General features: G+C 55.8%; 11 protein-coding genes across 16 annotated transcripts; all 11 read right to left on the reverse strand.

The window, feature by feature from the left end:
• Positions 1 to 211: 211 nt before the first annotated feature.
• ABB37_06677 (Chitinase) lies at positions 212 to 1,654 on the reverse strand (the record flags this gene model as incomplete). Of its 3 annotated transcripts, none has more annotated exons than XM_015805034.1 (1): positions 212 to 1,654. In XM_015805034.1, the coding sequence occupies exon 1, from the start codon at positions 1,613 to 1,615 to the stop codon at positions 212 to 214; it is 1,404 nt and encodes a 467-aa protein (XP_015656327.1). In that variant the 5' UTR covers positions 1,616 to 1,654. The 3 variants fall into 3 exon arrangements, with proteins under 3 accessions (XP_015656327.1, XP_015656326.1, XP_015656325.1); XM_015805033.1 differs by having other exon boundaries at positions 212 to 1,645; XM_015805032.1 differs by having other exon boundaries at positions 212 to 1,620.
• Positions 1,655 to 2,492: 838 nt separating this feature from the next.
• ABB37_06678 (hypothetical protein) lies at positions 2,493 to 5,572 on the reverse strand (the record flags this gene model as incomplete). Its single annotated transcript, XM_015805035.1, has 1 exon — positions 2,493 to 5,572. Exon 1 carries the CDS (start codon positions 4,674 to 4,676, stop codon positions 2,493 to 2,495), a length of 2,184 nt encoding a protein of 727 aa, XP_015656328.1. The 5' UTR covers positions 4,677 to 5,572.
• Positions 5,573 to 6,147: 575 nt separating this feature from the next.
• Positions 6,148 to 8,207, reverse strand: ABB37_06679 (putative mitochondrial hypothetical protein; the record flags this gene model as incomplete). The annotated part of the gene is made up of 1 exon (XM_015805036.1): positions 6,148 to 8,207. Exon 1 carries the CDS (start codon positions 8,014 to 8,016, stop codon positions 6,148 to 6,150), a length of 1,869 nt encoding a protein of 622 aa, XP_015656329.1. The 5' UTR covers positions 8,017 to 8,207.
• A 646-nt stretch (positions 8,208 to 8,853) lies between these two features.
• On the reverse strand, positions 8,854 to 10,699 carry ABB37_06680 (hypothetical protein; the record flags this gene model as incomplete). The annotated part of the gene is made up of 1 exon (XM_015805037.1): positions 8,854 to 10,699. Exon 1 carries the CDS (start codon positions 10,687 to 10,689, stop codon positions 8,854 to 8,856), a length of 1,836 nt encoding a protein of 611 aa, XP_015656330.1. The 5' UTR covers positions 10,690 to 10,699.
• Positions 10,700 to 11,627: 928 nt separating this feature from the next.
• On the reverse strand, positions 11,628 to 12,819 carry ABB37_06681 (hypothetical protein; the record flags this gene model as incomplete). The annotated part of the gene is made up of 1 exon (XM_015805038.1): positions 11,628 to 12,819. The coding sequence occupies exon 1, from the start codon at positions 12,540 to 12,542 to the stop codon at positions 11,628 to 11,630; it is 915 nt and encodes a 304-aa protein (XP_015656331.1). The 5' UTR covers positions 12,543 to 12,819.
• Positions 12,820 to 13,267: 448 nt separating this feature from the next.
• On the reverse strand, positions 13,268 to 15,793 carry ABB37_06682 (hypothetical protein; the record flags this gene model as incomplete). Its single annotated transcript, XM_015805039.1, has 1 exon — positions 13,268 to 15,793. The coding sequence occupies exon 1, from the start codon at positions 15,662 to 15,664 to the stop codon at positions 13,268 to 13,270; it is 2,397 nt and encodes a 798-aa protein (XP_015656332.1). The 5' UTR covers positions 15,665 to 15,793.
• Positions 15,794 to 16,348: 555 nt separating this feature from the next.
• On the reverse strand, positions 16,349 to 18,020 carry ABB37_06683 (metallo-peptidase Clan MP Family M67; the record flags this gene model as incomplete). 3 transcript variants are annotated; one of them, XM_015805042.1, is made up of 1 exon in its annotated part: positions 16,349 to 18,020. In XM_015805042.1, the coding sequence occupies exon 1, from the start codon at positions 17,690 to 17,692 to the stop codon at positions 16,349 to 16,351; it is 1,344 nt and encodes a 447-aa protein (XP_015656335.1). In that variant the 5' UTR covers positions 17,693 to 18,020. The 3 variants fall into 3 exon arrangements, with proteins under 3 accessions (XP_015656335.1, XP_015656334.1, XP_015656333.1); XM_015805041.1 differs by having other exon boundaries at positions 16,349 to 18,012; XM_015805040.1 differs by having other exon boundaries at positions 16,349 to 17,963.
• A 570-nt stretch (positions 18,021 to 18,590) lies between these two features.
• ABB37_06684 (hypothetical protein) lies at positions 18,591 to 19,483 on the reverse strand (the record flags this gene model as incomplete). 2 transcript variants are annotated; one of them, XM_015805044.1, is made up of 1 exon in its annotated part: positions 18,591 to 19,483. In XM_015805044.1, the coding sequence occupies exon 1, from the start codon at positions 19,260 to 19,262 to the stop codon at positions 18,591 to 18,593; it is 672 nt and encodes a 223-aa protein (XP_015656337.1). In that variant the 5' UTR covers positions 19,263 to 19,483. The 2 variants fall into 2 exon arrangements, with proteins under 2 accessions (XP_015656337.1, XP_015656336.1); XM_015805043.1 differs by having other exon boundaries at positions 18,591 to 19,440.
• Positions 19,484 to 20,232: 749 nt separating this feature from the next.
• On the reverse strand, positions 20,233 to 22,700 carry ABB37_06685 (putative protein kinase; the record flags this gene model as incomplete). The annotated part of the gene is made up of 1 exon (XM_015805045.1): positions 20,233 to 22,700. Exon 1 carries the CDS (start codon positions 22,255 to 22,257, stop codon positions 20,233 to 20,235), a length of 2,025 nt encoding a protein of 674 aa, XP_015656338.1. The 5' UTR covers positions 22,258 to 22,700.
• A 696-nt stretch (positions 22,701 to 23,396) lies between these two features.
• On the reverse strand, positions 23,397 to 25,570 carry ABB37_06686 (hypothetical protein; the record flags this gene model as incomplete). Its single annotated transcript, XM_015805046.1, has 1 exon — positions 23,397 to 25,570. The coding sequence occupies exon 1, from the start codon at positions 25,425 to 25,427 to the stop codon at positions 23,397 to 23,399; it is 2,031 nt and encodes a 676-aa protein (XP_015656339.1). The 5' UTR covers positions 25,428 to 25,570.
• Positions 25,571 to 26,146: 576 nt separating this feature from the next.
• On the reverse strand, positions 26,147 to 27,173 carry ABB37_06687 (hypothetical protein; the record flags this gene model as incomplete). The annotated part of the gene is made up of 1 exon (XM_015805047.1): positions 26,147 to 27,173. The coding sequence occupies exon 1, from the start codon at positions 27,080 to 27,082 to the stop codon at positions 26,147 to 26,149; it is 936 nt and encodes a 311-aa protein (XP_015656340.1). The 5' UTR covers positions 27,083 to 27,173.
• Between the last annotated feature and the right edge of the window lie 236 nt (positions 27,174 to 27,409).

The raw sequence follows: 27,409 nt of genomic DNA on the forward strand, positions 1-27,409 counted from the left end.
CCGTCGACCACCACCTAATTATCCGCGGCTCTCTTGCTCTGCTTTCTTGCGTTCGCATAAAACTCTTCTCACAAGAAGGATGCGCAGACCAAACCCAAAAATACCGCACGTGGTTGTCACCTCTCCGCTGTCCACAAAGTAAAGCAACGAGGCAGCGTTGGGTAAAAAAGAGAAAAAAAAGACTGTCTCTTCGCGGCGAGATCACGCAACGTCACAGGTCTTCATCCGCGTCGTCGCTGCCCACAAGCCTCGTTGCATTTTCTCGGGTGTGCTCTAGGCGTGCTGGTGTGCGCAAACAAGCGTCACTCTCATCCGCGTTGGATGCGGTGTCCTTGTCCCATTCGGCCAGCTGCTCCTGCACGGCAGTCATCAGAGACATGGGCGACGTCCCAGGCGGCACATCTTGGCCCAACTCCCAAATCATAATACCCGCAATCCCAGAAGAGCGCGCCAGACGCATCTTTCGCCGCACGTCATCGTAGCCGTTGTAGTCGTAGCCTGCGTACTCACTCAGCGAGCGCAGCTCTGGTCCGCCCTCCACCCAGTCCGGATGCCGCTTCCCCGCCCACTGCCGAAGAAACTGCCACAGGTGCTCGTAGGTCTCCGGCGGTACTCGCCCGTCTGCGCGATGACGACCGTAGAAAGGGATTCCGAGGCACAGCTTCCGGCGGTGGTCAGCTTCGTGTGGTTTCCTGCTCTGCGGTGCGTCCTCCTCCGCCTCCCCGTGCGCCTGTCGGCGGATCTTCTTGAGACGGGCGTTGTACACGGCGTCGTCGAGGTCGCCAATGACGTCGTCCTGCAGCACCGACGCTGCGTAGGCGACGGAGCTGTGGGAGTCGTTCGCGATGATGTGGTCGTACGCCATCCAATGGAGGTAGTCGAGTGAGGGGAGCACATGGCTGACGCGCAGGACGTGGGGGATCCTAGGGTGGGGGTGCAGAGCCATGGTGATGAGGGCCGGGCCCACGCGGCGGCCGTGGTGATCGCCTGCGGTGGTGCGGTTCAGCGCAGAGCGCAGCTCCGTCAAAAACTGGCCGAAGTTGAGCCACTCCGGCATGGAACTCGGGTACTCCCAGTTGAAGTCAACGCCGTCCAGGTCGCGCTCGTGCAGCACGCGGCCCACCTCGCTGACAAAGCGTCGCCGGCCGAGGACATCGCCGACTAACCGCGGGAAGCCCGCGCTGCGACCGCCACCCCCAATGCACAGCAGCAGCTTAACTCCATACGTGTCTGCCAGCTCACGGAGTGTCTTCCATTTCTCGCGCGACGGAAGTCGGTCGTCGACGTGGGTGAGCTGGAGAGAGGTGGGGTCGACCTCAGCGCTGAAAAAAATGAGGTGTGTCAGGCCAGACCGAAAGAAGGCCTCGTAGTCGAAGCGGAGTTGCCGGTACTCCGGTAAGTACCCGAAGACGGCAAAGGGAGGTGCGGCGGACGAGTTGCTGCTGCTGCTGCTGCGCGCTGCGTCGGTCGTCGCAGGCGCGGTACGAACGGACGGTGGCTCAGAACGTTGCGCCTCAGTGGGAAGCGAACCGATGCACAGCAAAGCAGCCGTCAGCACAAGTAGAAACGATGCGGCGTGATTGCCGCTGTCTCGGCACTTTCCGCTAGGACACATCAATCTTGAATTCACGGTAATCGGTATCGCTTGTGCGCCTTTGTATAGCACGTTCGTCGGCATGGAGGGACAACAAAGGCAGGTACGAGAAAAGATGAGTGCTCTAAAAACAACGGTGGTCTATCACGCAGGTAGCTCAAATCTGCCTTTTGAAAAACACCAGTCCCCCCCCCCCCTATTGTAGCTAACTAGCGATAGAGGACGCTCTGAAAATTTTCCGCCGTTTTTCCTTTTCCCGCTTGCCGACTTCTTTGGAAATCCGCATGCGTGGACGTACGAACAAATACATTGTTCATCCTCCCACTACTGGCGTGCTTCGTCTCCGACTACGCTACTTTCATTTTGAATATTATTTCGAGAACAAAAAAGAGCTTGTTCGCACAAAGGAGAAGGCTCTTCGGCACTGCTCCTTTGATGATGGCGGGTTCCTTTAGTTGTGGTTGTTCTCTTTTCTTTGGCGAGTTCTCCCGCCGTGACAGAACGACGTGGGTGGCCTTGGCGAGCACCCTTACGCACCTATTCCCCGCTTCTCGTGGCATCTTAACGCCCGAACTTAATGGAAGCAAGCACACCTGCGAAGTAAACTTGAAAGCATATATATTGTATAGGTCAAGAACCAGGACAGGCACCACAAAGTAGATGCCACGGTCAACACAGACAAACAGAAAAGCCTTCACGAAGGCGAACGTGAGGCGAAGCATGAAGTGCAAGCCACCTCCGCCGCTCGAGGTGGAAACGCACACTACGCGAGTAGCAACGTACAACACCGAATGAAAAGGGAAATAGTGATTAAAAAAGACACAACTGAGCGGCACGCAACGCCGCGGTCACCCTGCGAAGAGAAACAAACGTTGAAGAGAGTACTACCTCACGCTCCCTACTTTAGCTTCGACACGTAGCTGAGACCGAGCGAGGCCCACATTACCATGGTGACGGTGCACAAGATGTACTGGAAGAAGAGCATCTTGGCCCACGGAAACGTCATGAACTGTCGGGCGTTGAAGATGAGCGTGCTGTTGATGGCAGTCGGGGACGCCAGCTCCACCATCAGCACCATAATCAGCGTCTTGTCATAGGTGCCACGCCCGCCAAACAAAAACGGCATCGTGTTGATCAAGAAGACGAGCACCGCGAAGCTGAAGGCGGGGGCAACGATGAGGCGAAGGCCAATGACACCCCACACAAACGACTTGCTGATGCCCCGCAAGGATAGCGTCTTCTCGACGCCGGCGAGGAACGCATTCCTGGGCGGCTTGTTGTCCTCCGTCTCCTCCTCCATGGGGACTATTGGTGCGGCGGCACCGCTGCCCGAGGCCTGCGCGACGTACGCGGTCGGCCCCTGCCCCAGCTGCCGCAGCGTCTGCAGCGAGAAGGAGTTGTGCAGGTCGTACTCAATCGACTCGTGTTCATTGTCGTACCACGCCGCGTGGCCCCGGTCCTCGCCCAGCAGTGCCCACTCTTCGGCGTGCAGCGGGTATTCGGTGTTCTGCTCCGCGTGACGCATACGAACTCCCTCCTCCGCAGCAGCGCCCGCGTCGGTGGCGGAGCCGACGAGGTTGGCGCCGAGCAGCAGCAAGGAGGACGGAATAGACCCCTGGCCAATCAGGCGGATCGCATCCATCACCATCTCCAACGCACCGCCGTCGAAGAAAAGGTTCCGCACCGGTGTGACGACGCCGACCACAATGCCGATCACGACGGAGAGAAACGGCGGGTTCACCATGAGCTTGCGCACGAGGCCCCAGGCAGCGTGTCCGAAGTTGGTCAGCTTCTCCGATAGCGTCTTCTTCTTCATGGCCTTCATGTCCGACTCGTACTTGACTCGTACGAGGCCCGCGCTCCGCCAGTCGTAGGGGATCTGCTCCGCCGTGGCCATGGTGAAGGCGTAGTGGCCGGCCGTGGTGGGGCTCATGGCACTCGGTGCGTCGGGCATTGAGATGGCCACCGCAGCCGAAGTGCACCGCGTGTCCTGTGTATCCGTCATGTTCACCTCCGTCTGCGCACTCGCGCTGAACGACCGCGCTGAGGAACTGCGAGAAAACTTGTTTCCGCTGCCGCCTTCGTCCACGTTGCCTGGTGCTGGAGTGGTGCTGGTACCGCCGTTTGAGCGCGGGCTGCGTTGGGTGCCTGAAAGGCGGTCGCCCTCCTCACGCGCGGGTGCGCCGGCGTGGGAACGCTCGGCCGCGGCGTCGTACTGCAGAACGTGGTCCACCGGAAAGGACAAGGTCTGCGTCGTAGCGTCGCAGCGCGCCGACATCCGCTTGTGCTTTGTGATCAGCTCCCGAATCAGCCGCTGCTTCTTCGCGGCCTTCTCCCCCTGCTCCACAAAGGCCGGGCCGGCAGACCACAGGTACAGCATGTAGCTAATGGCAAAGACGAAGATGTACGCGGCAGCCTGCGCGAAGTCGATGAATTCAACCGCACTGGCGATGTTCGTCATGAGGGAGATGGGCAGCGTGACGCCGTTCTGGGTAGAGCAGCCGACCCACATCGCCCAGATGTAGCCCGCCGTGTCCTCCAGCGACTTGTCTGGGACATCCAGCGACGGGACGACATCGTTGCCGTCCACGCCGACCTCGCGCAGATGCTCGCTGAGCACGACGGCCACGTACGGCACACGAGTCTTCTTGTTCTTCTCTTTGCTCTTCCCCGACGGCGGATACGGCGACGTGGGCGACGCCTGCGTGGACTCCGCTGGCTCGTCTTCCTCGCCGAACAGCAGATGCAGCCGTACATCGCCGCGCAGCTCGGCTGGGATGCCTGAGAGATTCGGGTTGAGGCGGAAGAGCACTGCACCGCACGCAACGCCCCACATTAGCCCCCACGTGATCATCAACGTAGAGAAGAGGATGAGGATACTGCACCGTACGAGCAGCTCCAGGTTGACTGATTGGGCAACGTTGGAGAGGGTAAGAGACGTCAGCAGCACCGCCGAAATTAAAAAGCCGAAGTCACGCAGCGTGGACTTGCTATTCGGGATAGAGCTGGTGGTGATCACGCCGATCAGCACGGATACGATGACCTTGCTCACCGCAATAAACGTCACGCCTAGCATGTCCATCTTGCTTACTCAAAAGGGGAAAACAGGCCGGGTTAGATAGACACGAAACAACAATAATAACGTAAATACTGAGCTAGAGAACTCACAAGACGGCTCCTCTTTCCCGTTTATACATTAGATGCAACATCAACAGAAAATATGATAACGCAGTCAGAAATTTGGGCGCGTCACGAACACACCCTCATCGGCCTAGAACCTTTCGTACGCACACACAACAGCAAAAAAAGCAAAACCCTGCGGGCCACACTCGATTATTTATTTAACCTCTTCGTTCTTTTTGCGCTCTCGGTTCGTTTGACTATTCAACCGTTGATGAGACCGGGAGTACGCTGCCTTCCACTTGAGTGACACAACACTAGACGACGAGAAAGTGTGTGAAACGCGGTGCTGTTGAGGTGAAAAAGCCTACTGAAAAGGCGCTGACAGAAATAGAGTCGACCAACCGCTTTTTTTTGCTGTTGGTTTGTTTACAACGCTGCCTGCAGAAGCAGCGAGTCAGCTTCGCGTGCTTTTCGTCCCTGCTTTGTGGTTTTGATCGATCTCTGCTGATGCAGCTCCGTTTCTTGTTCCCAATTGTCGGCAAGACTCACCGGCTCTGCTTTCCGCTTGAAGTGACGTTAAAGCACGAAAGAAAGTAATTCTGTCGAGCGTAAACGGAAGGCGTTCGTGGGAGGAGCGAGGGCGGAAAGAGATTCCACGTGTTTTGCCCAAACGCCTTCTCTTACTTTCATTGATTGTCGGCAATACAACTACTTAACTTTTTTCTTTTGAGGACACACTGTTGAGTTGAAAAGAAAAACAAGTCACGAGCGGCGGTTCTCGAAATAGCGCGATTACTCTTCAGAAATAAAAATGATGAACTTGCGTGTTGTGTGTGTGTGTGTGTTGGCCGCTGCTTTGCGAGACAGACAGCGAGCATTTCACTCAACACAGAGAGAGAAGGTGTGTGTGTCAAGTAAACGACGACATGCAGAGTTTCTACCGAGCATACAATGAGCAACACTATTGTGGAACTCAATCAAAGAAGAAGCAGCGCAGCACCAAAGCCGACAGCTTGTACACCGTAAATGAATAAAACTTCTGTTGGAACACAGATCTTGCTTCGAAAAGAAGGAGCACAGCGACCGCTTTGCTTTTTAAGAAGCGCATGCATTGGTCCGGCTACGAAGACGCGCTGCCTTGTTGCTGTCCTTTTCACTCGTGTTTGTTTTGTTGTTTTTTTGTAAGACCTGCGTTGTAGCCACCGCGTCGAGTATGTGACCTAACGCCTATTAAGTGAGTAAAGCACCAATGAGAACAGAACGATAATTTCCATAAAGGAAAGCTCTCAATCGCCACGGTAGCAGCAAGCAAAAAGGAAGGGCAAAATGGGTGGGGCTCACGCCCGTCGCAGACCCGCAAACTCCTTTCTAAACGCCGGCCTTGCCTTCGCATACATGTTTCAGTGAGTGGCTTCTGCCTTCTCCTCTGACTAACCTTTCGAGTCACCTAAGTCAACCCGCTGGGTCGCGCTGAGCCTAGCCCCAGCCCACCGGCGCAGCCACGCGCTCCAGCCCTGACTGCGGCTTCTCCGCTGCATGGCCGCCTGCAGCTCTTGGTGGTGCGCCTCCAACACGGCTGGGTGCCCCGCCGGCAGGTACGACTCCACCCCATACGTTTGCTCGGGCTCCAGCACGCTAAAATTATGCGTGTTCACCTCACGCGTGATGTCAAACTGCATGCGATCGGCGCCGTAGTGACGCACGTGGGCCCGCAGCAAATCTTGGAACTCGTGCACGTTCGCGACGCTGCCGATGTTCGCCTTGCCGCGCGTCGCCGCGTCCTGGAAGGTCATGAGGATCGTACACGGCGACGTCGTGCAGTGCACGAGCAGCACGGGACGCCCCGCAAACGACATGCGCCAGTTCTGCACCATGTTGAACACAAACCCGGCATCTCGGTTGGGCAAGGTCATGGCCACACAACCGTTGTCGCTCATCAAGTTGCGTACGTTGTTGATGAACTCCAGACGTCCGTACTGGGTGCTCAGCTTCCCTGCCCCGTCGATGCCATCAATCAGCACCAGGTCGTAGGGCTTGCCTGCGCCATTCACCGCGCTGCTGCTGGTACCGGCACCGGCGTTGCCGGTCAGCACGGCCTGTCTCTTCACGAACTCGACAGGATCTGCCACCTCCACGGCGAGGTTGCTGCTTTCCTGGAACCCTAAAAAGCGCTTGCACAGGCGCACCAGCGTGCCGTCCTTCTCCACGACGTCAACGTGGAAGTTCGGGTAGCACGTGCTCAGCCACCGCGGCATCTCGCCCGAGTGCATGCCCAGCACCAACGTCTCAACGGGGATTTGCTTCACAAAGGAAAAGCGCCACGGCAGCGTCGTCTTGGCCGGATCGCGCAGGATGTGCACGGGGCCCAGCGCGAGCATCAGTTTACGCGCGTACTCCTCCTCGAGGTGGCCTGGAGAGGGGACACAGTTGTTTTGCGTCGTCACACCTTTGCACTTCACCATCCCGTGCACCACCTCTTCGCCTTGGCCAGGCATAAACTGAAGGTAATCCGTGGAGCGAATGGCCTTCTCTACATCCGCCGGTGTAGCGGTGGAGGATCCATCCGCGTTGCCGGCCGCTCCCTTAGCGCCAGCAGCAGCAGCAGCGGCGGCAGCTGCTTCAGATGGACTGACCATGCGCTTCCATAGCCCGTCAGGGGCGTCCGACCCCTCCTTTCTGTGCGGCTTCGACGTATCGCGCGACCCAGCAGACGACGTCGCCAACGGTATGCTGGGCTCGATCGCGCTAGGGACGTAGTGCACGCTGCGGTAGTACACGTCGTCTCGCAGGCCCGCGTCGTACTCGGACAGCTCGAGGCACACAAGGTCTACCTCCCCGGTCGGGTTCGCCGCAGAGGCGCGTTCGTGCAGTTCGCTCGCCTCGCTGAAGAGGAGCTGCGGGCGGCGCATCGCCTCCTCCTGTCCCGCGTTGGAGCCCTGAGGGAGATACAAGTTAGCGCCCACCTCCTCCACCCCAGCGTCTGCACTCCGCGCCGCCGTCGTCGTTGCAGAGGCGACCGTGCGCTCGTCCGCGTTGCTGAAGCCCCAGAAGGCGTTGTGTGATTGCTCAAACGGCACCCGTTGGATGGGCCGGCGCAGTGCAAGCTGCTCCTGTCGCGGTGTCACGTAGCGGTCCGTGACCTTCCACGCCACGTAAGAGAAGAAGACACCCGAGACAACGAGGACGTACGGCGACTCGAATCCTTTATCGAGCTCGGTGAAGAAGAACTTCGACGCACGATTCGAAAAGGTGCGTTTGGCATGCTGGCCAACCAGAAATTGATTCGGCCCTGGCGGCATTTTCGCCTCTGCCTCTCTCTACGTCTGTGTGTGTGTGTGTGTGTGTGTGTGTGTGTCGTTGTCCGTCGTACGACGTCGTTTTGTTTGGAGGAGAAAGGGGGAGTGGGGATCAGCTTCGTAAAGTGTTTTCTCTGATGAGCACTTTCCTGTTGGCAGCCGGATGTGTTTCGTCCCTTCCGCGTTCGCTCCGCTGTTTTTGTTTGTTGGTTGGTTTCAGCAAAAAGGTAAGAGAAGAAAACAGATGTGCTCAGAGAAGAAGAGAAGGGAGGGAAACGATTGGGATTGCGGCGTTGGGAGCACACGTGCACGCAGACTGTGCTGTCGAGAAACGTCCGACACCAAAGAAGCGTGAAAAATGGGGAGGAGAAGCTGCCCCTTCACTGCATACCCAACACGTTGAGAAAGCGACGGTGCTCCGCTACAATTAAATCTGCAGTCTTCGCCTTCTCATTGACACACACACGTCAACGTCGATGACTGTGATGTGAGCAACAGTTGAAAGAAAATGAATATATATTGGTACAGATACAAAGGCGAAAACGCCAACCGCAAGGAAACGTAGGCCACGGTGTTGTGCAGTTGAACACGCATGTCCTTCAGTCGACGACATGACCATATTTGATAGCGGTAAGGCAGGTATTCACAAAGAGTCAATAATGCAATGTACAAGCTAACAGAAGAAAAAAAAATAGAGAAGGGGCTCCTACAGGAGAAGTAACGCAGCGCCGTTGCATTCGGTGATGCATGCACACACATCAACACGCCGCTGAGGTCAACTGTACACACCTGCTGCCCAAATTAATTTCTGATATTTTCCTCGACCTCTCCGGTTCGATATCATTGTCGCAGGGTATTGACAAAGGGTGTTCGCTGGGCCGCCCACAGCAGCCGCTCCTCCGCGGACTGGGCTGCCAGTTCTCGACAAGCCTCGCATCGCCCTCCGAACACGACACACGTGTGTTGCGCCTCCGCGCCGGCCGCTGCAAGACGGTGCACTCGCTCACTGCTCCTCACACTGTGTAAGCGGCACGGGTACGACGCGCCTCCACAGGGTGGGCTTGATTGCTTCGATTTCACTTTACCACCTTGAAAGTCGTGATCAGACGGTGAGGGTAGAGGGGACGTGCTTTGATTTGCGTGGCGAGACTCAGACTGCAACCGAAGCCTTTTCAGAGCCTCATTGACGTGGAGTGGAAGTCGACACACGCCCTGGCAGAGCAGCTGGATGACATCGGGGTGCTCAATCCCGTACGCGATCCACTCACGGTAGGCGATGCAGCCGTCGCGATCCTGGTCGGCGCTGCGCAGTACGTCATCCCACGACAGCCCGAACTGCGAGGCGAGTTCTGCTGTGAGACTCATTGGGCATGGCGGAACCGCAGACCCGCTTTCACGGCCTGCTGTCCCGGTGGAAGAACAAGAGCTCACGTAGGAAGAGAGGAGATAGAAGTCCCGCAGCAGCAGGTAATGCCGCTCAGATCCTGCCTCCTGTTTGTCCAGGTGCACGAGAACATCAAAGAGAAGGCTGAGCCGCTCGCCGAGGCGCGCGTAGCGGTTTTCGCCGTTCCCGCTGAGCAGAAGCGCAGACGACGCGCTGCGGACGTGCTTGTACGAGTTCCTGTCTCCGAACTCTGCGGACGTCTCCAGCGAGCGCTGTCTATTTCTCCTGAGACTCGTCACGGGAGAGTTACTCCTGTTGAACGAATAAGGGTCGGAAAAGTACGTTAGGGGAGAGTTGTCCCTCTTGCTCTGGAAGTTGCGAATCAAGGAGAGCCGCGAGTTCTCACTGTTCAGGCGCCGGTTGTCCATCGGACCGCTGCTGTTGAGGTCACTGCGTCTGCATATCCGTCCTGACAACCGCGGCTCCGCACTTTCTCGTCGGAGTAGGTAACTCGGCTGAATCGCCGACGGTGAGTTCGAGGTGTAACACCGAGACGCAAGCGGCACTCGATGAGGCGAAAACGCAGCCGCAGCGGTCGCTGCCGTGTCGTCATCCAGCACACGACTTAGATTTCGCGAGTTTGACGGTGAGACACAAGCAGAGAAGGATTGGTCGGCCCGCACCCCGCTACCCCGTCGTGGAGTCTTTTGCGCAGCTGCGCTGTTGAGCGGCGTCGTTGCGGTGCAGTCCCACACGAGACGCTCCTGCGGCTCGGGAATGGCGCCGGGACGGTCCGCGTTGACCCATTTATCTCGTACCCCCGTAACCACCGGCAGCGTCTCTCGCAGTGAAAAGGTAATAGACGAGTGGGTGCCATGACGTACCGACGGAGATGCACTCTCCTTTGGCTGGACGACTGCCACGTGGTGGTGCTGCAGAGGGCAGAAGCAGTACACCTGTGCGCCAGGCGTGAGCTGAGAGGCGCTGTAGACCTCCTCCCACTGCCGTGTGGCGGGATTGATGAAGGCAATGGACTCCACGATGTAATCGCCTACAGAGGAAGTGTGGTGACGCAGACGTTGGAGGTCGACTGAGGGAAGTGAGAAGTTCCCTGTTGTCGACCCATCCAGTGGACCAGGCGGGTGCCAAGGGCGTCGGTCGTGTCTTCCCTGCAGCGGGAGAATCGTTTCGGCTACGGTGCAGATTTGCTGCAGAGACGGCCGGCGAGGAAATGTCACCTCGACGTTGCGCTTCAGCCCCAACACATCTCCGGCTATTCGCAAAACAAACATACTGGGACGCTGGACAGCACCGGAAAAGATAGAAGTGAGCGAGAGACGGTTTCGCAGTCCGAGCATGCGTGTCGCAGATGCGTAGATTCGCATAAAGCATAAGTAGAAGAAGAGGAGAAGGTGCAGCGAGAGAACAAGGTAAAAGCTAGCGGGAGAAGTAGTGCACGTACGCATGAATTTACTTTTGCAAAAGCGTTCACGTCACAATTTCTCTCTTCTTTTCTGAAGGGTTCATTCGCTCGCCTACGTATGCGTAATAAGATTTCATTAAACCTCCACACACGCGACGGTGATGGTCGTGAAAAAAACAAAAGAGCAACTCAGGAATAACCGTCTCCTTCATTCAGTGCCTTACTCTGGAGGCGAAAGCAGAGGAAAGGAAAGCGGCCTCCGAGCGTTAAGAGTACTCATGTTAAACGCTTCTAGTGTGAATAATAATAATAAGACCTTTCAGAAAAGCACTCCCGCAACACAGCTAAGTATGTATAAGTGATGAGAGAAGAAAGAAAAGAAAGAAAAGAAAGCATTCAGCATCTTGAAATCCAAAAAGAAGACAAATAAGACAAAGTGAGTCTTTAATCGCTTGCAGTATTGTGTAAGAAGAAACACTCTCACTAACAGTTTTCATCAAGACGTTTATTGGTGCTAGGTCATGGCCTCCGTGCGGACGCAGCTACCGCATGTGGCTCTCGCATACTCAAACAATCGCATTTGTTTTTACATACATAATAATGAGAAACAGGAAAAAAAACGTCTTGTTCGGCCTAACGTACGGTTTTTTCAGGGTCAATACACCGTTTGTTGTTCCTTTTCTTGTCATTTGCACTCGAAAGCGCTGAAGCACAGCAGAAGGAGCGAGCAGCCAACCTGATGAAGAGGAGACAGAGACGGCATCCAGAAGGGGACAGAAAAAGAGCAGAAAAGAAAACGGGCACTTCTTAATCATCATCCAGGTCATCCTCGTCAAAAGGCATGAAGCTCTCTTCACAGCCGCAGCCGTACTTCTGATTGGGATTCTTGAAGGTGAATTTCTCCTCGACGTTGCGCACGACGTAGTCCATCTCCGTGCCGATCACGTAGAAGAGCGCGTCGCCGTCGACCACGACCTTCACGCCGTCCTGCTCCACCACCACATCGTCCATGAAACTACCTTTTTTTCCTGCGGGAGAGGCCGCCGCACCCGCAGCAGCAGCCGAGCCGCTTTGGCCGCCGCTGGCGGGCGCGAAGAAGTAGTTCACCGTGTAGCTGTACCCACTGCAGCCGCGACGACGCACACCAATGCGGATGCCGCATGGCACCGTGACGCCACCGGCGCCTTCCTCGCTCGTCGCTGCACCTTTGGCGGCAACGTGTGTGGAGGGGTACTGGCCAATTAAAAACTTCACCCGACGCAGCGCCTGCGGGGTGAGGACGAAGGCAGCTTTGTTGCGGAACTGCAGCTGACGCTTCTGGAGCGGCGAGAGGGCACGCTGCGGTACGGGTCCTGCGTCCTCAGCGCACGACGAGCGCGCACCGAACAGCGGCGCAGGTGCAGGATCGACAACGGCCGCCCCTGCTGGTGCTCGATTTGGTTTCTCCTTTCGCGCTTGATACGGCTTTGGCATGGGTGTGCTGCCCGTTCCCTTGTGCGAAGACTTGTAAAGTGATTGCCGATGAGAAGAGCCGTTGTTGCTGCTGCTGCCGGGGTAGGACGGAGCGCCTGCATCCGTGCGCTTCACCTCGACAGACCCAACTTGGGTGTCCACCGCAGCGGTGCTCTGAAAGCGTTGCGGAGCAAGCAGGGAGCCCACGGTAACGTTGCGAAGCGCAGCACTCACCCGTGCGCTCGCGGCTGAAAAAAATCTTCGTTGCATTGCGAATGATTAGCTCTAAAGAGAGAAAAAGATCAACGTATTTACTATATTTGGAAAAGGCAGAAAAAAGGAAAGCACTCACTTTTTTTTTTAAGCTAGTGCTATGGCAAACGAAAGCAGAAGAAGTAGAATAATAATAATAGCAATAGTTACCGTTGTAATAGACCGCAAATAGTATATATGTATATACATGTATAGCGTTCAGTTCATCCGCGTATGTGTCCGCTCGTGGTGAAGCGCATGCGCGAGAAATAGAGTAGAGATTCGCTTAGGAAGCTGCAGCAGCGGGAGAAAAGAAGCGTAGGAGAGGTAAAAAAAAATGGTACGTGGTCTGAAATTGGATTTTTCGCAGTGTTTTCTTCACGACAGGAAGGAGCACAACGATCCCATCACAGCAAGGAAGAAAGATACTTGACAGTTTCAAGACACAGGTGAGGTTTGCCGTACACAGCAACAACACGCGAGGCGGCGGTTCAGACGTTGAAGCGAAAAAGATGGCACAGTCTTGTGCCGTGCTGCCATGAATTTTGTTTCGTATGTCTCTTTGGACGCTGTAATGCAGTTTTACTGTGAAGCGGTGGCACGTTAAGAAGTAGTTGAGCACCACCGTGTCCCGTGTAGAACCCCAAACTATCACAAGGGACACTTCAGAAGACACACTTGATAGAACGCGAACTACGAAAGTAGCTATCAAGTAGAGAAGTGAAAACGCAAACAGGTGCCACTCAATCACTTTCGGACTCATACGCCAAGTACTCTTCCAGCGCAGCGTCGGAGCCTTCGAGAGCCAAAAAGCGCAGCAACGCCCACTGATCAACCGCGGCAGTCTGCGCAAGTGCGGCTGCAGCAGCGCTCACCGCGACCTCGGCTGCAGTTTCTGCCGCCTCTCGCTTCGCCACCGTCTCCGCAGTCGCATTCACGTAGAGCTCCGCCCACGCAATTCCGCGAACAAGTTGTATCTTCTCTGCCTCCCGCATCCTGCCCTGCTTTGGGGGAGCCCAAAAGCTGGAGGAGATAGCGGTGTGCAGAGGAGGAGAGAGACCGAGCACACCGAGGCCGCAGCCCTTCGCCACGCGTGGAGAAGCCGTCTCAGCAAACAGCGGCCATCGCTGCGCAACCCACTGACGCATCCATCCGTCCGCCTTCAACCCAGCGGCGTGGGACGCGGAAAGGTTCTCCGAGCACGGCGCTGCCAGCGGTGAAGTCTGCGAAAAGGAGAGAAACAAAACATCCATCCACGTCTGCCCACGTACGGCAGGTGGGTAGTTGCCCTCGGCGTCTGCTAAAGGGGAGAGGGGAAGGCGATAGGCGCGATTGAGAGCTTTTGCCCATGTATTGTACGCATATTCGTCTGTTTCGTCCTGCGTTGCCGGACTGGGCTGATCCCCGTCAGGAGTCGTCGGTTCGGCGGACACGTGTAAAGGCTGTATCTGCTGCCGGTAGTAGGCAATACGGGTGGCGGCACACACAATCTGCGGCAGAAGAACATGCAACGCACGTGCCGTGTGAAGCAATAGGTGACTTCCATCTGCCTCCACTACGCCAGGCGGAAGCAGCGGAACAACAGCGTTCGTCGCGTCACACGTGCCGGTGACGACAGGGGAAAGATGACTTGTAGGCAGCAGCGAAGGTCGCAGCGTGAAGCCGTACCACATGAGAAGCTCCACGTCAGAATACGCGCCGTAGTGCAGCATCACTTGCTCGCCTGCTGCCTGGACAGGACGAATAAGCTGGAACTCGTAGATGTTGTAGTTGGCCAGTGGAATGGCGTCTTTGCCCACCTGTGCGCTGCGCAGCCCACTGCGACGGGCTTGCTTGCGTGGTGCCGCGGCCGGCATCAGCGCTGTGCCCACCATCGACAAGCTCACACTGCTAAGACTCTCAGCGTCAGAGGGGTCGTCTTCCTGTGGAAACATCGTCCCGTTGGAGTCCAGTGCGTAGTTGAAGTAGTCCACAAAGGGTATCACAGCCCACGTCTCTTCCGGGAAGAAAAAGCCGCGACTCATGAGAGTGTTGAAGGCCCACAGAAAGTGTCCCAGCGTGCATGGAGAAGCGAGCGACTCTTCAGCAGGCTGTGGCAGGGGAGAAGACGATGACGTGCGTGGCTGCTGGTGCTGCTCGTCCTGCTGCGCCTCGTCCTCCGGCTCGTCAGCGAGAGCTGCCTGTGCCACTGAGCATTGGTCAGACTCTTCTCCGCTGGGCATGTTCCGCAAAGACCGCAGGGCGGCGCAGCATTTGCGGTAGCGCTGCTCCACCGAGTGCTGCCCACGCAGCGTCGACGCACGGAAGCGCGCGAGTGCGACATACGACCGCAGCCACTCGGACGAAGTGGTGTACGACGTCTTCAGCGGCAGCGGTGGCACTGGGGAGGAAGGCGCGGTAGAGAACAACGGAGGTGCTTGCCCTGCAGCGGGGTTCGCGCTGGCAACATCAGGCGCAGCCGATGCGCTGAGTTGCGACGGCGCAAGCTCCAGCAGATTATCGTACTGTACCGGAAGCGCATGAATCCACATCCGCATCCACCTGTTCTCGTGGGTGAACCGCAGTGCAGACGGGTGTGATCGAATGCTACTCTCAGAAGCTTGTTCGTTCTCTTCTTCAGTGTCGTGCGTTTGCGGGCTGCTTGCGTCAGCTTGCCAACGACCGTGAAGCGCTGCCATCAGCAAAATGTAGCACACGATTGCCTCGGTACCATCTAATACCGCCTCCAGCTCCTCCACCTTGGCGTCGATCGCCCTGCGCACCTTCTGTGAGCGGACCTGCGACTCAAACTCGCTCTCCGACCACACGCGTGAAGTGAAAGGGACGACAGGAAAAAGATCTTCCTCTGCCATCCCTGTAGCTGACGTTTGCTTCGCATCCGCAGCCTTCGTAGACGTCTCTTCGCTCAGCTCCAGCGCCACTTCGGCCATCGCAAGATTGAACCGGGCTTTGCGGGCAGTGATCATGGAGCGAAATGGGAAGCGCGCGAGCGTCGCCCCGGGGGCCAGTTTCTTCGTGAGAACCATCCCGACACCACCACCCATGGACGGCAGCGCACGCGCTTGCAGAGCGGCGTGAATTACGGCCCCTTCTGCCTCGAGCAGATGCTGCAAGGCGGTGGCGGTACCCGCCACTGACATGATCCTTGAGGGTTTTTCTTCTTCAATGAGGAAGAGGTCCAAACCAAGATGCAAACGCGCAATGCCTCCGCTGGTTGTCTTTGCTGACCGTGTGACAGCACAGCGGTCAAGTACTATTAAAGTGTTACCTTGTACGTGGAAGACAGAGGGAAAATTCGGTGCAGACGGGTGTCAGAACAAGGATAGAGGAAAAAGAGGGCCGAACAGGAAGTCATTCCACACCACCACCACTACCCCGCACGTCACAGTGATGATCATCTGCACGTGTTTCTCCTGTTGCTGCTCGACAAAAGCGGCCAGGATGGTCGTAGAGGAGGGGAGCCTCCTGTCGCCGCCATCGTCGACTGTGAACGTTGATGCTGTCGTGAGGAAGCACAGGCACGTCACCCGCATCGGTCAGTCCTGTCACATGCAAATGATCATTCTACGTTTCTTTCCTTTTTAAAGGGGGTCTTAGGTCAAACGTCTGACTTCGTTCCTTTGTTGATGCCGAAGGCAAAGTGGAATGACAGTCCGATAAATTCAAGCTTTTTAGGAGGAGACAACATGCTGCAAAGAGCATCCCTCCTGCGTAAAGCCAAAACACCGAGCACCACACGTCAGATGCGACGCCAGCAAAAGGAGAATCGTCGAGACGACAAGAAAGAAAGGAGGAAAACCATCGGGGAAGCAGACGTGATACCTTCACTCTTGCTCTTCGTGATGCATCGCCTTTGATGCTGCAGATACCACACGAAGCGCTTGTAGCAACTCTGGCTGCGCTGGCTGGGCGGCGTTCAATAGAGAAAACGATTCGGACTTGGCTTGCAGTGCATCGCGGGTGACGGTCAGAAGATGGTGTACCACCGCCACCTTCTTTTCCTCTGCCCTTTCCTCGCGGTTCGTAGAATACTTAGCCCACTCGATTGCTTCCTCCCTCGACTTGGACCCGGCGGATTTGTAGAGCCGCGGCATCGCTCCCGGCTCGTACCGTCCGCCGCGCTGCACCGCGCTGGTTGAGCTGGGCGTCGTGACAGCTCGTCCTCCGCTGGGCAGGTCCGCCAACGCAGCGGTGATGTCGGCCAGTTCCTTGGAGCAGCACTGACACGTACGCGTCGACGCAGCAAAGGGGAAGGTCAAGGACAGGGAGAGCGGCCAGAAGTGCTGCTGCAGCGTCGCCCACAGAGGCGCGTCGCGGGCACTTTGTACCACCTTTACAGGCAGCTCGTAGAAGCGATGGGCGTGCATGCCAAACTCCTTGATGCGGCTGGTGGGTAGAGGGTCGAAGCTGCTCCCGCTCGCACCAGCAAGACCGTTTGAATGAGGAAAAGAACGAGGAGGCGGGTCGTTGCCTTCGCCTTCTTCGGTGCGCGATGCCTTTTCAGCAGCCTCGGGTGGGATGTAGCCCTCCGGGTAGGTGCGGAACGCCTTCATCGAAAACTGACCGGTGCGCAGCGTCTCCACCGGATCAATCACGAGAGCCACCCACGGGTCCTGCATGCGTTGACTGCCCTGCTGCGTCGTCACGTCGATGCCGGAAAGAAAACACGAGTAACCGGGGTGGGTGTGATACCACCCAACGCAACCCGGTTCGGCTTTGCCAAGTCGACGATGGTAGTCTAAATAGTTCGACATGTAGATTTGCGACGCCTCCGTCATGCTGCACTCCACCTCCGAGGCGGTTACCGGCAGACAGAAGCTATCCGTCAACACCAGCTCGCGATCGCGGAAGTGACCAATGAGGAGGCCCATCACCTCAAACCAGTTGAAGCGGCCCTGCGAGATGTCAGGGCACCCACGCGTGCCATGCATGAACATCTTCACCGTGGCAGCCAGGGAGACGGAGACCGCGTTGAAAAAGTGCGGGTCGGCGCGCCACGGCTTCTGTCGACGTGTGGCGTCCATCTGTTCTACATCGGGCACCCAGTAAGAGTCCGAGACCACCGGGACATCCGCAGAGGGTGGCGTGATACGCGCAACGGATGTGTTCCAGTGGTGGCCGCCGCGTTTCTCCGGCCGGCGGACGGACGTGGCGGTGGGTGTGGACATTTTATCTCCTCTTCCTCACCGGCCTTGACGATATGAGTGGCGAGTTCACTTTCTGCTTTCTCGGTAAATAGCAGTGGTTTTTTCGCGTTAGCGAAGCCGCTCGTTAAAAATGAAGAAGAGCGTTGCGCCTGTGTGGGATTCCCCTCGAACGGAAAGAAAACTTGAATGAGCGATACAAATTGGAGGAGAAGCGACGTAGCCAACGAAGTAGCCTTCTGCCATTCCACGGCGTGCACGCTACACCTTGATAGCGCGGCGCCTTTACGAACCCTGCACAGTTGGGCAAGTAGAAAGGGAAAAAGAAGAGAGATAAGATGTGCTGCGAGACTTGGAAAGAGGCGCAGGAGGAAGGAAGAAGGGTAAAGAACAACAGCGAGGCTAACGTTCAAACGAGAGAGAGAGAGTCGAGGGTATTCGTCACAGCAGCGCAATCCACCCTGGCATCCTCAACAGAGCGCCAGCAGCAGCTCCCTAACGTAAGAAGTCCTTCCTTATGCACTGATGGAAAAGAAGAGCAGGCGAGTTTTTGCTGCAATAGCAGGAGAGCGCACAAAGATGTGAGAAATAAAATGCGTGACGGAGGCCACTCGCGCCGATTCGCTCTCTTACCAGCGCCTTCTCTCTGTTGAAGATGTGCGAAGGGTTTCCTCGGTGTGTCCTCAACAGTTGCTACTATTATTATGTGTGAGTGTGTGTGCCGATGTCCAGTTGTTAATTACAGAGTGGACTTTAACCGCTTCACCGTTACGCGCAGCTTGCAAGACGTCAACAACAACAGTTAAACACATCTCCTTTAAAAAAAAAGACATGGATGACTAGAAAAACTTCCTTAGTGCAACCTCCGTGCCTCCTTTCAAGAAAGGCAGAGAATCAATTTGACACGACGAGCCAAGCCGAACTACTGCGTCGCCAGCAAGAGAACTTGTTCTTTCGTCAGCGTAGTTTGCTGCAGCCCTTGCAAACGCACAACAAAGCGGCGCGACCCTTGGTACCGCTTCACCGACCCGCTGCTGCCCGAGGACCCCGCCGTGGTTTCCATGTTCTCCGCCACCACGGACAAGTTCTCAATAGACCCTTCCGAGGTGAACGCCAACGGCGAGTGGAAGACGACGGAGCCGGCCAGCTCCGTACCCGCCGTTGACGGCGTAGAGGCGTCCGCCGCAATCGCGGACGTGCTCGCACTGAAGTTGCAGCTGGCCAGTGTCACCGTCTTCAGCAACGGAGAGGGTGACACCGTGGCGGCATCGGCGGCATCGCGATCGCGCTTGCGGTTCAACTTGCTTTCCGCTTGCGGCAGAAGATGGGCGACGAGGCTTACCCGGACGACGCTGTTCTTTTGACTGGGTGCCGTTTTTTCGACAGTGGCTGTCGTCGTGTTGTCCGTCTCCGCCTCTATCTCTTCCACAAAGCAGATGCTGCTCACCCAGGCCTGGAAATCGTTCTTTGCAAACGCGTTGGTGTCCCTTGTCGATGACTCGGACGTCCCATTCTCTGCTGCCGGAGTTCGGGCCAGCTTAAGCTCCTCTCCGGGGTGCAGCTCCATAACAAACGGAGTCTCAATCGCAGGCATTTTCGGCTTACTTAAAAAGGGGTTGTTTTTGGTTTTACTTCCAGCTATCAAAGTTCAATTGAGCAGCTCAGCATCGCCTCGTAGGAGTTGCTTGATTTATTTAGTTATCTTTGCACTGCAGCCGTGTTGTGACAGCTAAGTAGTGAAGAGGGGAAGGTGAGCTTTCTGTGGAGACTGCTTGACGATTATTGAGGGGTAGCGAGATCAACAAGAGGAGAGTCTGCGGAACAAGGACAAGAAGACACATTTCAAGAAAGCAACCAGAGTTTAGAAGGAATACAAAATATCCGTGAACTTAATCGAGCTCAAGGGCCGTGCTGCCATCTTCAAGCTAGAGCACATCGCAGCGCGCATCCCTGGCCTTCCAACGAGGACCAGAACCCTCCCTATAGTAGCTGCTTCACAGAGCACAACACATTAGTTCGATTTAGGATGCACTGCCACATTCCGTGACGGGAGCAGCTTGTCAACACAGCCGTGATATTCAAGAGCACAGCACCAATAAAAATGCGGTCATTTCTTTAGCTCCTCTCTTTTTATTAATCTCGTGTGGTGTGTGTGCGTGTGTCCGTCCGATCTTCGATAAGTACAACGACGCGGCGTTGAGGTGCTTGGTACAGCACATACGATGGACACTCAGATGCAAAAGAAGATTCGAAAGGAACACAAAACCTAATGGGGAAAAGAAAAAAGAAATGCTGAGTCACCAAAGGGAGCAAAAAGGGAACATAATGCAGGAGAGAGAAAAAAGAGAGGAGAAGCAACGCTACCAAAGCCGAAAGCAACAAGAAAAAACAGCGGCAAGACAAACATCAGTGAAACGAAGAGAAGGGGGCGGTGCGAGAGAAACGAAGCTATTATATGTTGTGCGCTTTGCTAGAGAAGACCTTTCCTTGAACGACAACTGCGTTCTACACGAACCTGCAAAATATATATATATTTATATATTCAATACAACTCCAGCGCCGTTTCAATGATCCAAGAGGTACTTGGTCATAATGTCCGTCAGACGCCCTCCCACCACGTGCGCTGTAGGTCGCCGCAGTGGGTTGTAGGAGAGGAGGTCGACTATGAGCTGTGCGAGGTCGTCTGAGAAGCCTTTGCGCACTACATTGGCGCGCACACATTCTCCTAACGTTATTCCGCGATTCCCTTGACCTGTCAGTGCGGACGCGGTGTTGGAGCGGCCGCCGCCGAGGGCGCTGGCGGAGTAGCTTTCCATTGCGAACAGGTCCTCCAGCGTAGCCCACGAATCCGCGTTGAGCAAATCCAGATTTTGCGTGTTGGGGTTCAGAATCATCGGGAAGTCAGGAAGCACGGTCAAGACGTAGAGAAAGACGCCCAAGCTCCACATGTCCGACGACGGCATCAAGCGCTCCACCTTCAGCGTCTCCGGTGCCATGTACGCCGTCGTGCCGAGGGAGGACTGCACCGCTTCCTGATTTCCCACCGACACCTCCCGACTGGCATCGAGGTCCATGAGCACAATCTGCTGCTTGTGATTGTAGAACATCACGTTCTCCACCTTGAGGTCGCCGTGGACGATAGGCGGGTTGCGCTCGTGCAAAAAGGCCAGCGCCAACGACAACTGCAGTGCAACGGAGCAGACGAAACTCTCCTCAAAGTGGTCGCCGCGGAAGTCGCGGATCATAGTCGAGACATCGCCTTCTTCGTAATACGGCATGCAGATTCGCACAGTGCGGTGGTCTGGCTTCAACTGCACCGCCAAGTATTCGACAAGATGGGGGTGCTGCATTACCGTCATAAAACGGACCGATTTCTGATACTCCTGCAGACCCATCTTATCGCTTGAGAAGAACATCGACTTCACCACTACCTTCTGCAGACGCGACGCGTGTGCGAGGTGCTGGCTCCGAAAGTTGTACACGGCGCTCGTAGGGCCAGCCTGCTGCAGCTCGGCACTCGTGGGCTGCACCACGTTCATGAGATCCACCACTCCCTGCGCGCCTTCACCGAGGCGGCGGGGAGAGGTTAGGTTCTGCATTAAGCCGGAGTCTCCGCACAGCAGCCCGAGCTCGTCGTCGTCGGTGAACACGCCATACTCCACACCGGAGCCTTTCTTGTGCGTACTCATGTGTTCATGCAGTTCCAGTTTCAGGAGGACAAAGCCGCAGTGTTTGCACTGCATCGCAGCCGCGCGGTGGACCGACTGGATGCTAGCAAGCGAGATGCAGCTCGCAAAACGCTCCGACCGGTCATGCCAGACTATCCTTGTGTTGTCGTCCGAGTACCCCAGCACCGTACCAAATGAAGTGTACCTGGTGGGCGAAGTCGCGGCTCCTGGATTGGGGTCGGCACCTGCCGCGGCAGCCGCCCCCGCCGGCAGCACAGGCTTGAACTCCACAGCGATAAAACGGTTCTTCTGCTCCGCGAGAACAAATTGAGGCCGCAGACTCTGACCGAAGTAGACGAGGCGGCGGCCATTGGAGGGATTCACGGGCTCTGCTGGGAGTGGCATCGGCCAGCCGACCTCCCGTCGACGCGGGTGGGAATCGTCCGACAAACGTGACAGCGCACTCTGCAGACACCCCGGTGCGTGACGAGAAAAGATGTAGTCGATAAGCTGCCGTGCCCCGAGCGCTTCGGGCGGCAGCGGCTGCTCGTACGTGTCTGTGTGGCTGTGGTGCGACGAAGGCTCTAACGGCGACGCGATAGAGCTGCCGCGCCGCGTCAACTCAACGATGCCCTGCGTGGGCGGCTGCCCAGCCGTGGCGGAGCCGTTCGGAGGAGGCGTCCTCTGCCGCTCCGCTGGCACTTCGCCACGCGGGGAAAAGTTCTCATCGTTGAGGACTCCGTTGTTAGGCTGACCTACTCGCATTGCAGATGCGTCCGGGGAGATGGAGCTCGATTCTGAACCCAGTGACGGCGGGTGTCCAAAGGCGGCGTTGTCGTTCTTAATAGCTGACTCGGCCACTTCATTTTGAGCCGCATTACCACCGTAGCAGACATTGTAGTCGTTGGTATAAAAAGACATGATGTTTGCCGAACGAGTGGACGTCTGCCTAAGTCCGACGATTCTGGGGGGAACACTACTAAAAGCTGAAGAAAACGAAGAAGGAAGCTGTTCACGGAGCACAAGATCGTTTTCAAAAGATGATCCCCACAGTTCTATGTCCCACATACACTGCCGCGGTGAACAGAAGAACACCAATTAATGTACAAGTCTTTTTCTTCCCTTTGGGGGAGATTCGAGTTGGCGCCAAGCAGGTGAGAAGGGAATGATGGAGAAAGAAAAGAGGAAAAGCAGCAGAGGGTTCTGGAATCACAAACAGTTCCAATGTCAAAAGTGCCAAATGGTGTTAGACGGTAAACCAAAAACAGACAGCTCCACATAACGGCCTACATATTGTAAGCTACTGTTTACCTTTTGGTTTTTTATTGTTGTTGGTGCTTCTTGTAAGTTCGACTTGTGATTGCTTCATCCAGTTGCACGCGCGCACAGGTTTTCATGTTTCAGCACGTACATTGATAGAACACGTTAAAAAAAAAAGAGAGAGAGAGAGAGAGATGGAGCATTCCCAACAAGAGTTGCGAATAGCAGAGAACGAGGAGAGAATAGGGAGGGAGAAAGACACCACGATCGGCTGTTCAAACTCTTCTCACGCTAAGCTTGTTTCTTCTTCTTTTTTCTGCTGGACACTTTTGGCGTTGCTGACGGTGTAACAGGCATCATCTACAAGAGCAATACAGACGTTTAGCAGGTGGGACTTTTTGGTCTTGAAGCGCTTGTATCATCTCTGTGTAACCTATAGAAGTTGGTGTCGATGACACTACAGCATCAAGAGAGATGCGGCCAGATTCCACTTTTCTGATTTCAATGCTTTTCTTTTTAAAGAACAGTCAAGATTACTTAACAGTTGACTACCCAATTGATGATGACGATCACAAAGATCTTATCCGATTTCAAAAAAAAATGTTAGAAGGCCTTCTCCTTAAGATTGTTAAACTGGAGTTGCACTCCACCACTCACACTTCGCACCCGTTACAAAAGCACTGCCCAGCCGCGTACCCGCCTCAACAACAACACCTTGGAAACGAGCAGATCCAATTCGCGTGAGCTTGTGCGACACGTTTCATTCTACTATCTTTTTTGGTGTGGGCACGTGTGAGTGACTAGTAGCTCTTACTCGCCGGATCAGCGTCGCCGTACAAATCTTGCTTTGTGAGGTGGTAAGCCTTCTTCCGCTTCGTGTTGTGCACGGGCTTGCGTTTCGCCCGCGTCTCCTCCGACACAATCTTCTTTCGCAGCTCTGCATTGGTGATACCAGTCTTCTCCCCGCCCTCCGCGATGAGGGCAGCCTTGCGTGCCTTCACCTTCTGCCTCATCTCCGTATTTCGGTTCTGCTTCTTCATATCACGCACGGCCTGACGCTCACTGCGCACCTTCCCGCGGATGCCATCCACGTCGGCGAGCTCACGCTCGATGCGGCGACGCTGTCCGGAGAACGAAACCTCCTGGAAAGAGTCGGGGTCCGCGGACTGGCGCAGAATGAGCTCCGCCTCGGAAAACATGGGCCGCACCTCGTGGGCGATGCCGCGGGCGACGGCGTATTTTCGACAGCAGAAGGCGACCTCCAGCATGATCGTGTTCGCCTCCGCCGTGGCCTGCGCCGTCGCCTTCGCCTCGAGCGCCTCCGCAGTGGCGGCGGCAGAGCTGCGGGCCTTACCACTACTCCCGACAGCCTTCTTGCCCGCACCTGCCGTGGCCACGGCGGCCGCCATGGTTTGCGCCAGCTGCTCTGCCCTACGCTGCGCATAGACGCCTCCCGCGATGGGCGGGAAGAAGTTGTCCAACACACGCTTCTCGACGTAGTTTCCTTGACTCATGGCGTAGAGTGGGATGCCGGCTGCCAGGGCAAGGAAGAGGTCCACGCCTGTCGCGGCCCTCACTAGCTCATCGAAAACGACGTCGCAGATGTGCATCGTCATTCCGATGCTTGCCGTGTTGACGAAGATCTGGCGCTGGAGAATAAAGAATATTTCCTCCACAATCTCTGCGGTGTGGGTGGCATTGCCGAGGTACTTTTTAACTGCGGCGTGCGGAATGCCGTGCGAGACCTTCCAGTTCGCCGAAGTGTTGTCATCCGTCTCCGAGGACGCCTCCGCCTCCGCTGTCGTCTCTGCGGCTGCGGCGGTGGTGGCTCCGTCACGACTGCGCTTTCCAGCCGCCTTGCCTTTCTTGGTCGGCGGAGGCTGAGCGTCCCCGATCTCCTTGTCGTCCTTGGCGGACGAGGCACCGCGCGTTGCCAAGGCCGCGACTTCTTCCTCGTGAATCTCGCGCACAAGCTTGACGTACGCGAACACCATGCGCCGCACGAGGGCTAAGTACTTGTCCATGCGGTAGCGGTCGATCGTGGACCACTCACGGGCAAGGACGCGGAAGAGGGCACCATAAAACAGCACCTTGCAGCGCGTCGTCTGCGGGGCATACAGCAGGTCCGCAATCTTCTGCGCGCACGCGAGCTGCACGAGGGGCTTGTCGGAGTGCCACATGCAGTAGTGAATGCCGCGAGCCAGCTTCAGAAAGACAAGTTCGAGGTCGCACCATGCCTCCATCCAAACCTGATAGCGCTCACGGTGCATATTCTCGCCCTTGTACTCGTGCGGCGGGCGTGGGCCCCAATTTAATCCGGCGTTGGAGTCCTCCTCGTCACTCTCACCGTCAGCATCACCGGCGGCCTTTCCAAAGCGGCCGTACTGATCGTTCTCGCGCCGCGCTTCCGCCTGCTGATGGCGCAATTCACGCAGCGACTGCTTGCGGCGGTTTTCGCGCTCCTGCCCCACAGCCTTCTCGCGAAAAACTTGAAGCGCCAACGGCAAATTCTCGTAGTGGTACGGATTTGGCGCTCTGCGGTGCGCCTTGAAGTACGCCTGGACCTCCGCGATCTCCGCCTCGTAGTTCTTCTCCATCGCCCGCATCGCCGTGGTGAGGCGCTCGAGGTAGTGGGGAAGTTCAGCCAACACGGCGTCGCGCACAACCACCTCGTTGTGTGCTAGCCGCTTGCAGAGGATCTCCACCTGGACCATCTCCACCTCCAGGTCGATCGCACCGCCCGGCAGCGACTCAGGGAGGACATCTGGGTCGGGGTAGTTGATCGGGAGTTGAGCCTCTCGCTTCCGCAGCTCCTTCTTCTTGATCTTCATGTCTGGAGTACAGTTAGGAGAGAGGGGTATATAGTTAGCTATTTATATATGAAACGGCAAGAAGTACCTCGAGTAAAGAGAAGCAAAAAGCCGATCAGTGCTGTTCGCACTTGAATGTGAGAGAGTAGTGAGACCGCGGGAGCTTTCAAAAGTGTGAAAAGAAAAAGGTTAACTAAAAGGGCAGTACAGCGAACCACGTTGTGCTTGCATCGACAGGCCTCCCATCACCAAATGCCGCCGGTCAAACAACAAAAAACAGAGAAATTCAAAATACTCGCGCGGTTCCCTCAAATCTTATGTTTACATGCGCAGACGCAACGTGATCATTTGGGGTGCATGTAAGCACCTTCTTTGTGGTCTTTTGATGACAGATTTCTAAATTCGAAATGCAAGTTTTTAATTCACCAAAACAAACCCGCAAATTTCAAAAGAAAAAAATATGTCTTTTGCCCCTGTGTTATGCAGACGTGGATTCCATTTAGCCGCTCTCTTTAAGAGCAAATGAAAAAGCAGCAAACAGCGCAGAGTTCCAACGTGGCGCTCAAGTTATTTCTCTTCGCGTGCGGTTGGCTCCCTCTAGATTTTTAATGAACATTAAAGGTGTCCCTTTCAAGGAAAACGTATCTGAGGCTGCGAAGGAGGAGCGGCAACTGAAGTTACAACCAAAGAAAAAAGAGAGGGATCAATTCACATTAACAAAAAAAGGATAACGTGACCCTTTACATGATCACCAGGTTTCGGCATAAGTGTGTGTAGCCAGCTGGTTTGCTTTCGGGATGAAGCTGGTCAGCATCGGCAGTGCTGCGCGTCAACGGTGCGGCTGAGAGTTCAGACACGCCGACGCTGTTGTGCTTTTGAAGGCACTTGCTTCCGCTGTCGCTTCGATTGTCAGCCACTGCGCTCTTCGAAGAAGGGGCTTCCATTTCCAGTTCATAAATTCGTGCCTCGGCGCGCTGCAGTGCTCGCAGCAGCTCACTATCACGGACACAAAGCTGGGTTGGCAGCGGTTCGACAAGAACAGTATTATGTGTTTGAGCTTCGTCCCTTTTGTGATGTAGATCTCGCGGCGAAGTCCGCTTGCCGCGCCGCCCCGTCAACGACTCAGGTGCCCCGGAGGCTTGGGGAGAGTGCATCGCTTTGCTCTTCGGCACCGTTGGAAATCTGTGAGGACGTTCCCTTTGTGAAGGGGTGCCTTCGAAGGACCATTCAGGAACATCAGAGCGCTGTAATCGGTGAGACGGTTTCGACAAAGCGAGATCGACTCTTTTTTCTTGCTCGCTGCACCGCAGCTCCAATCGCGCAACTTGCTCCTCCCACATTAGTTGAGACAGCTTCGCGTCTTTCTCACGAAAAAGTTCCTTTGGAGTGGCTTTACGCACACGTGGAACGACTTCCTGCGTTTTTAAAGCTCCCGTTAGCGTTGGTGTCTTGCCAACGCAGCCGCATCGACAGCTTAACAACCCGTAAGCTGGAGCAAAAGGAGCAGCGGGTGATGCGGTGCCAGCGCTGCCAGCGGAGCGAGGGCCGCGGCACGACGCCCCAATAGCGACGAGTGGCGGATGCCGCCGCCGCGCGGCAGCCGAGAAGAGCTGGGTGCGGTAGTTAGTCCTCGAATCAAACAACGGCATCGTCTGCGCAAAAAAGTTCTGGTCCATTCTTTTTTTAGTACTGCCTAAGCTTACATCAGAATACAGGTGACTCAGTTTTCAGCTGCGACAGCTTGTGTCCAAGCACGTGTGAAATGTCTTTCGGCGCCAGGCGTTGGTGAGAAGGGCGAGAAAGGGAGGAGAAAGGGAGGAGAAAAGATGAAAAGAAGATTATTGCGCGTGTGAAAACCCAGCATGAATGCGAGGGGTAAAACCGTTAAAAAGCACCACCACAGTCGACGCGTTGAGGAAGCCGATCATTTTTTCCAATTCTGTTTCCAAGCGGCAAATATATTAACAATAATAATAATAATAATACAGTTTAGGTGCGAAGTG

Source organism: Leptomonas pyrrhocoris, assembly GCF_001293395.1.
Source record: "Leptomonas pyrrhocoris isolate H10 chromosome Unknown, whole genome shotgun sequence".
Taxonomy (NCBI): Eukaryota; Euglenozoa; class Kinetoplastea; order Trypanosomatida; family Trypanosomatidae; genus Leptomonas; species Leptomonas pyrrhocoris.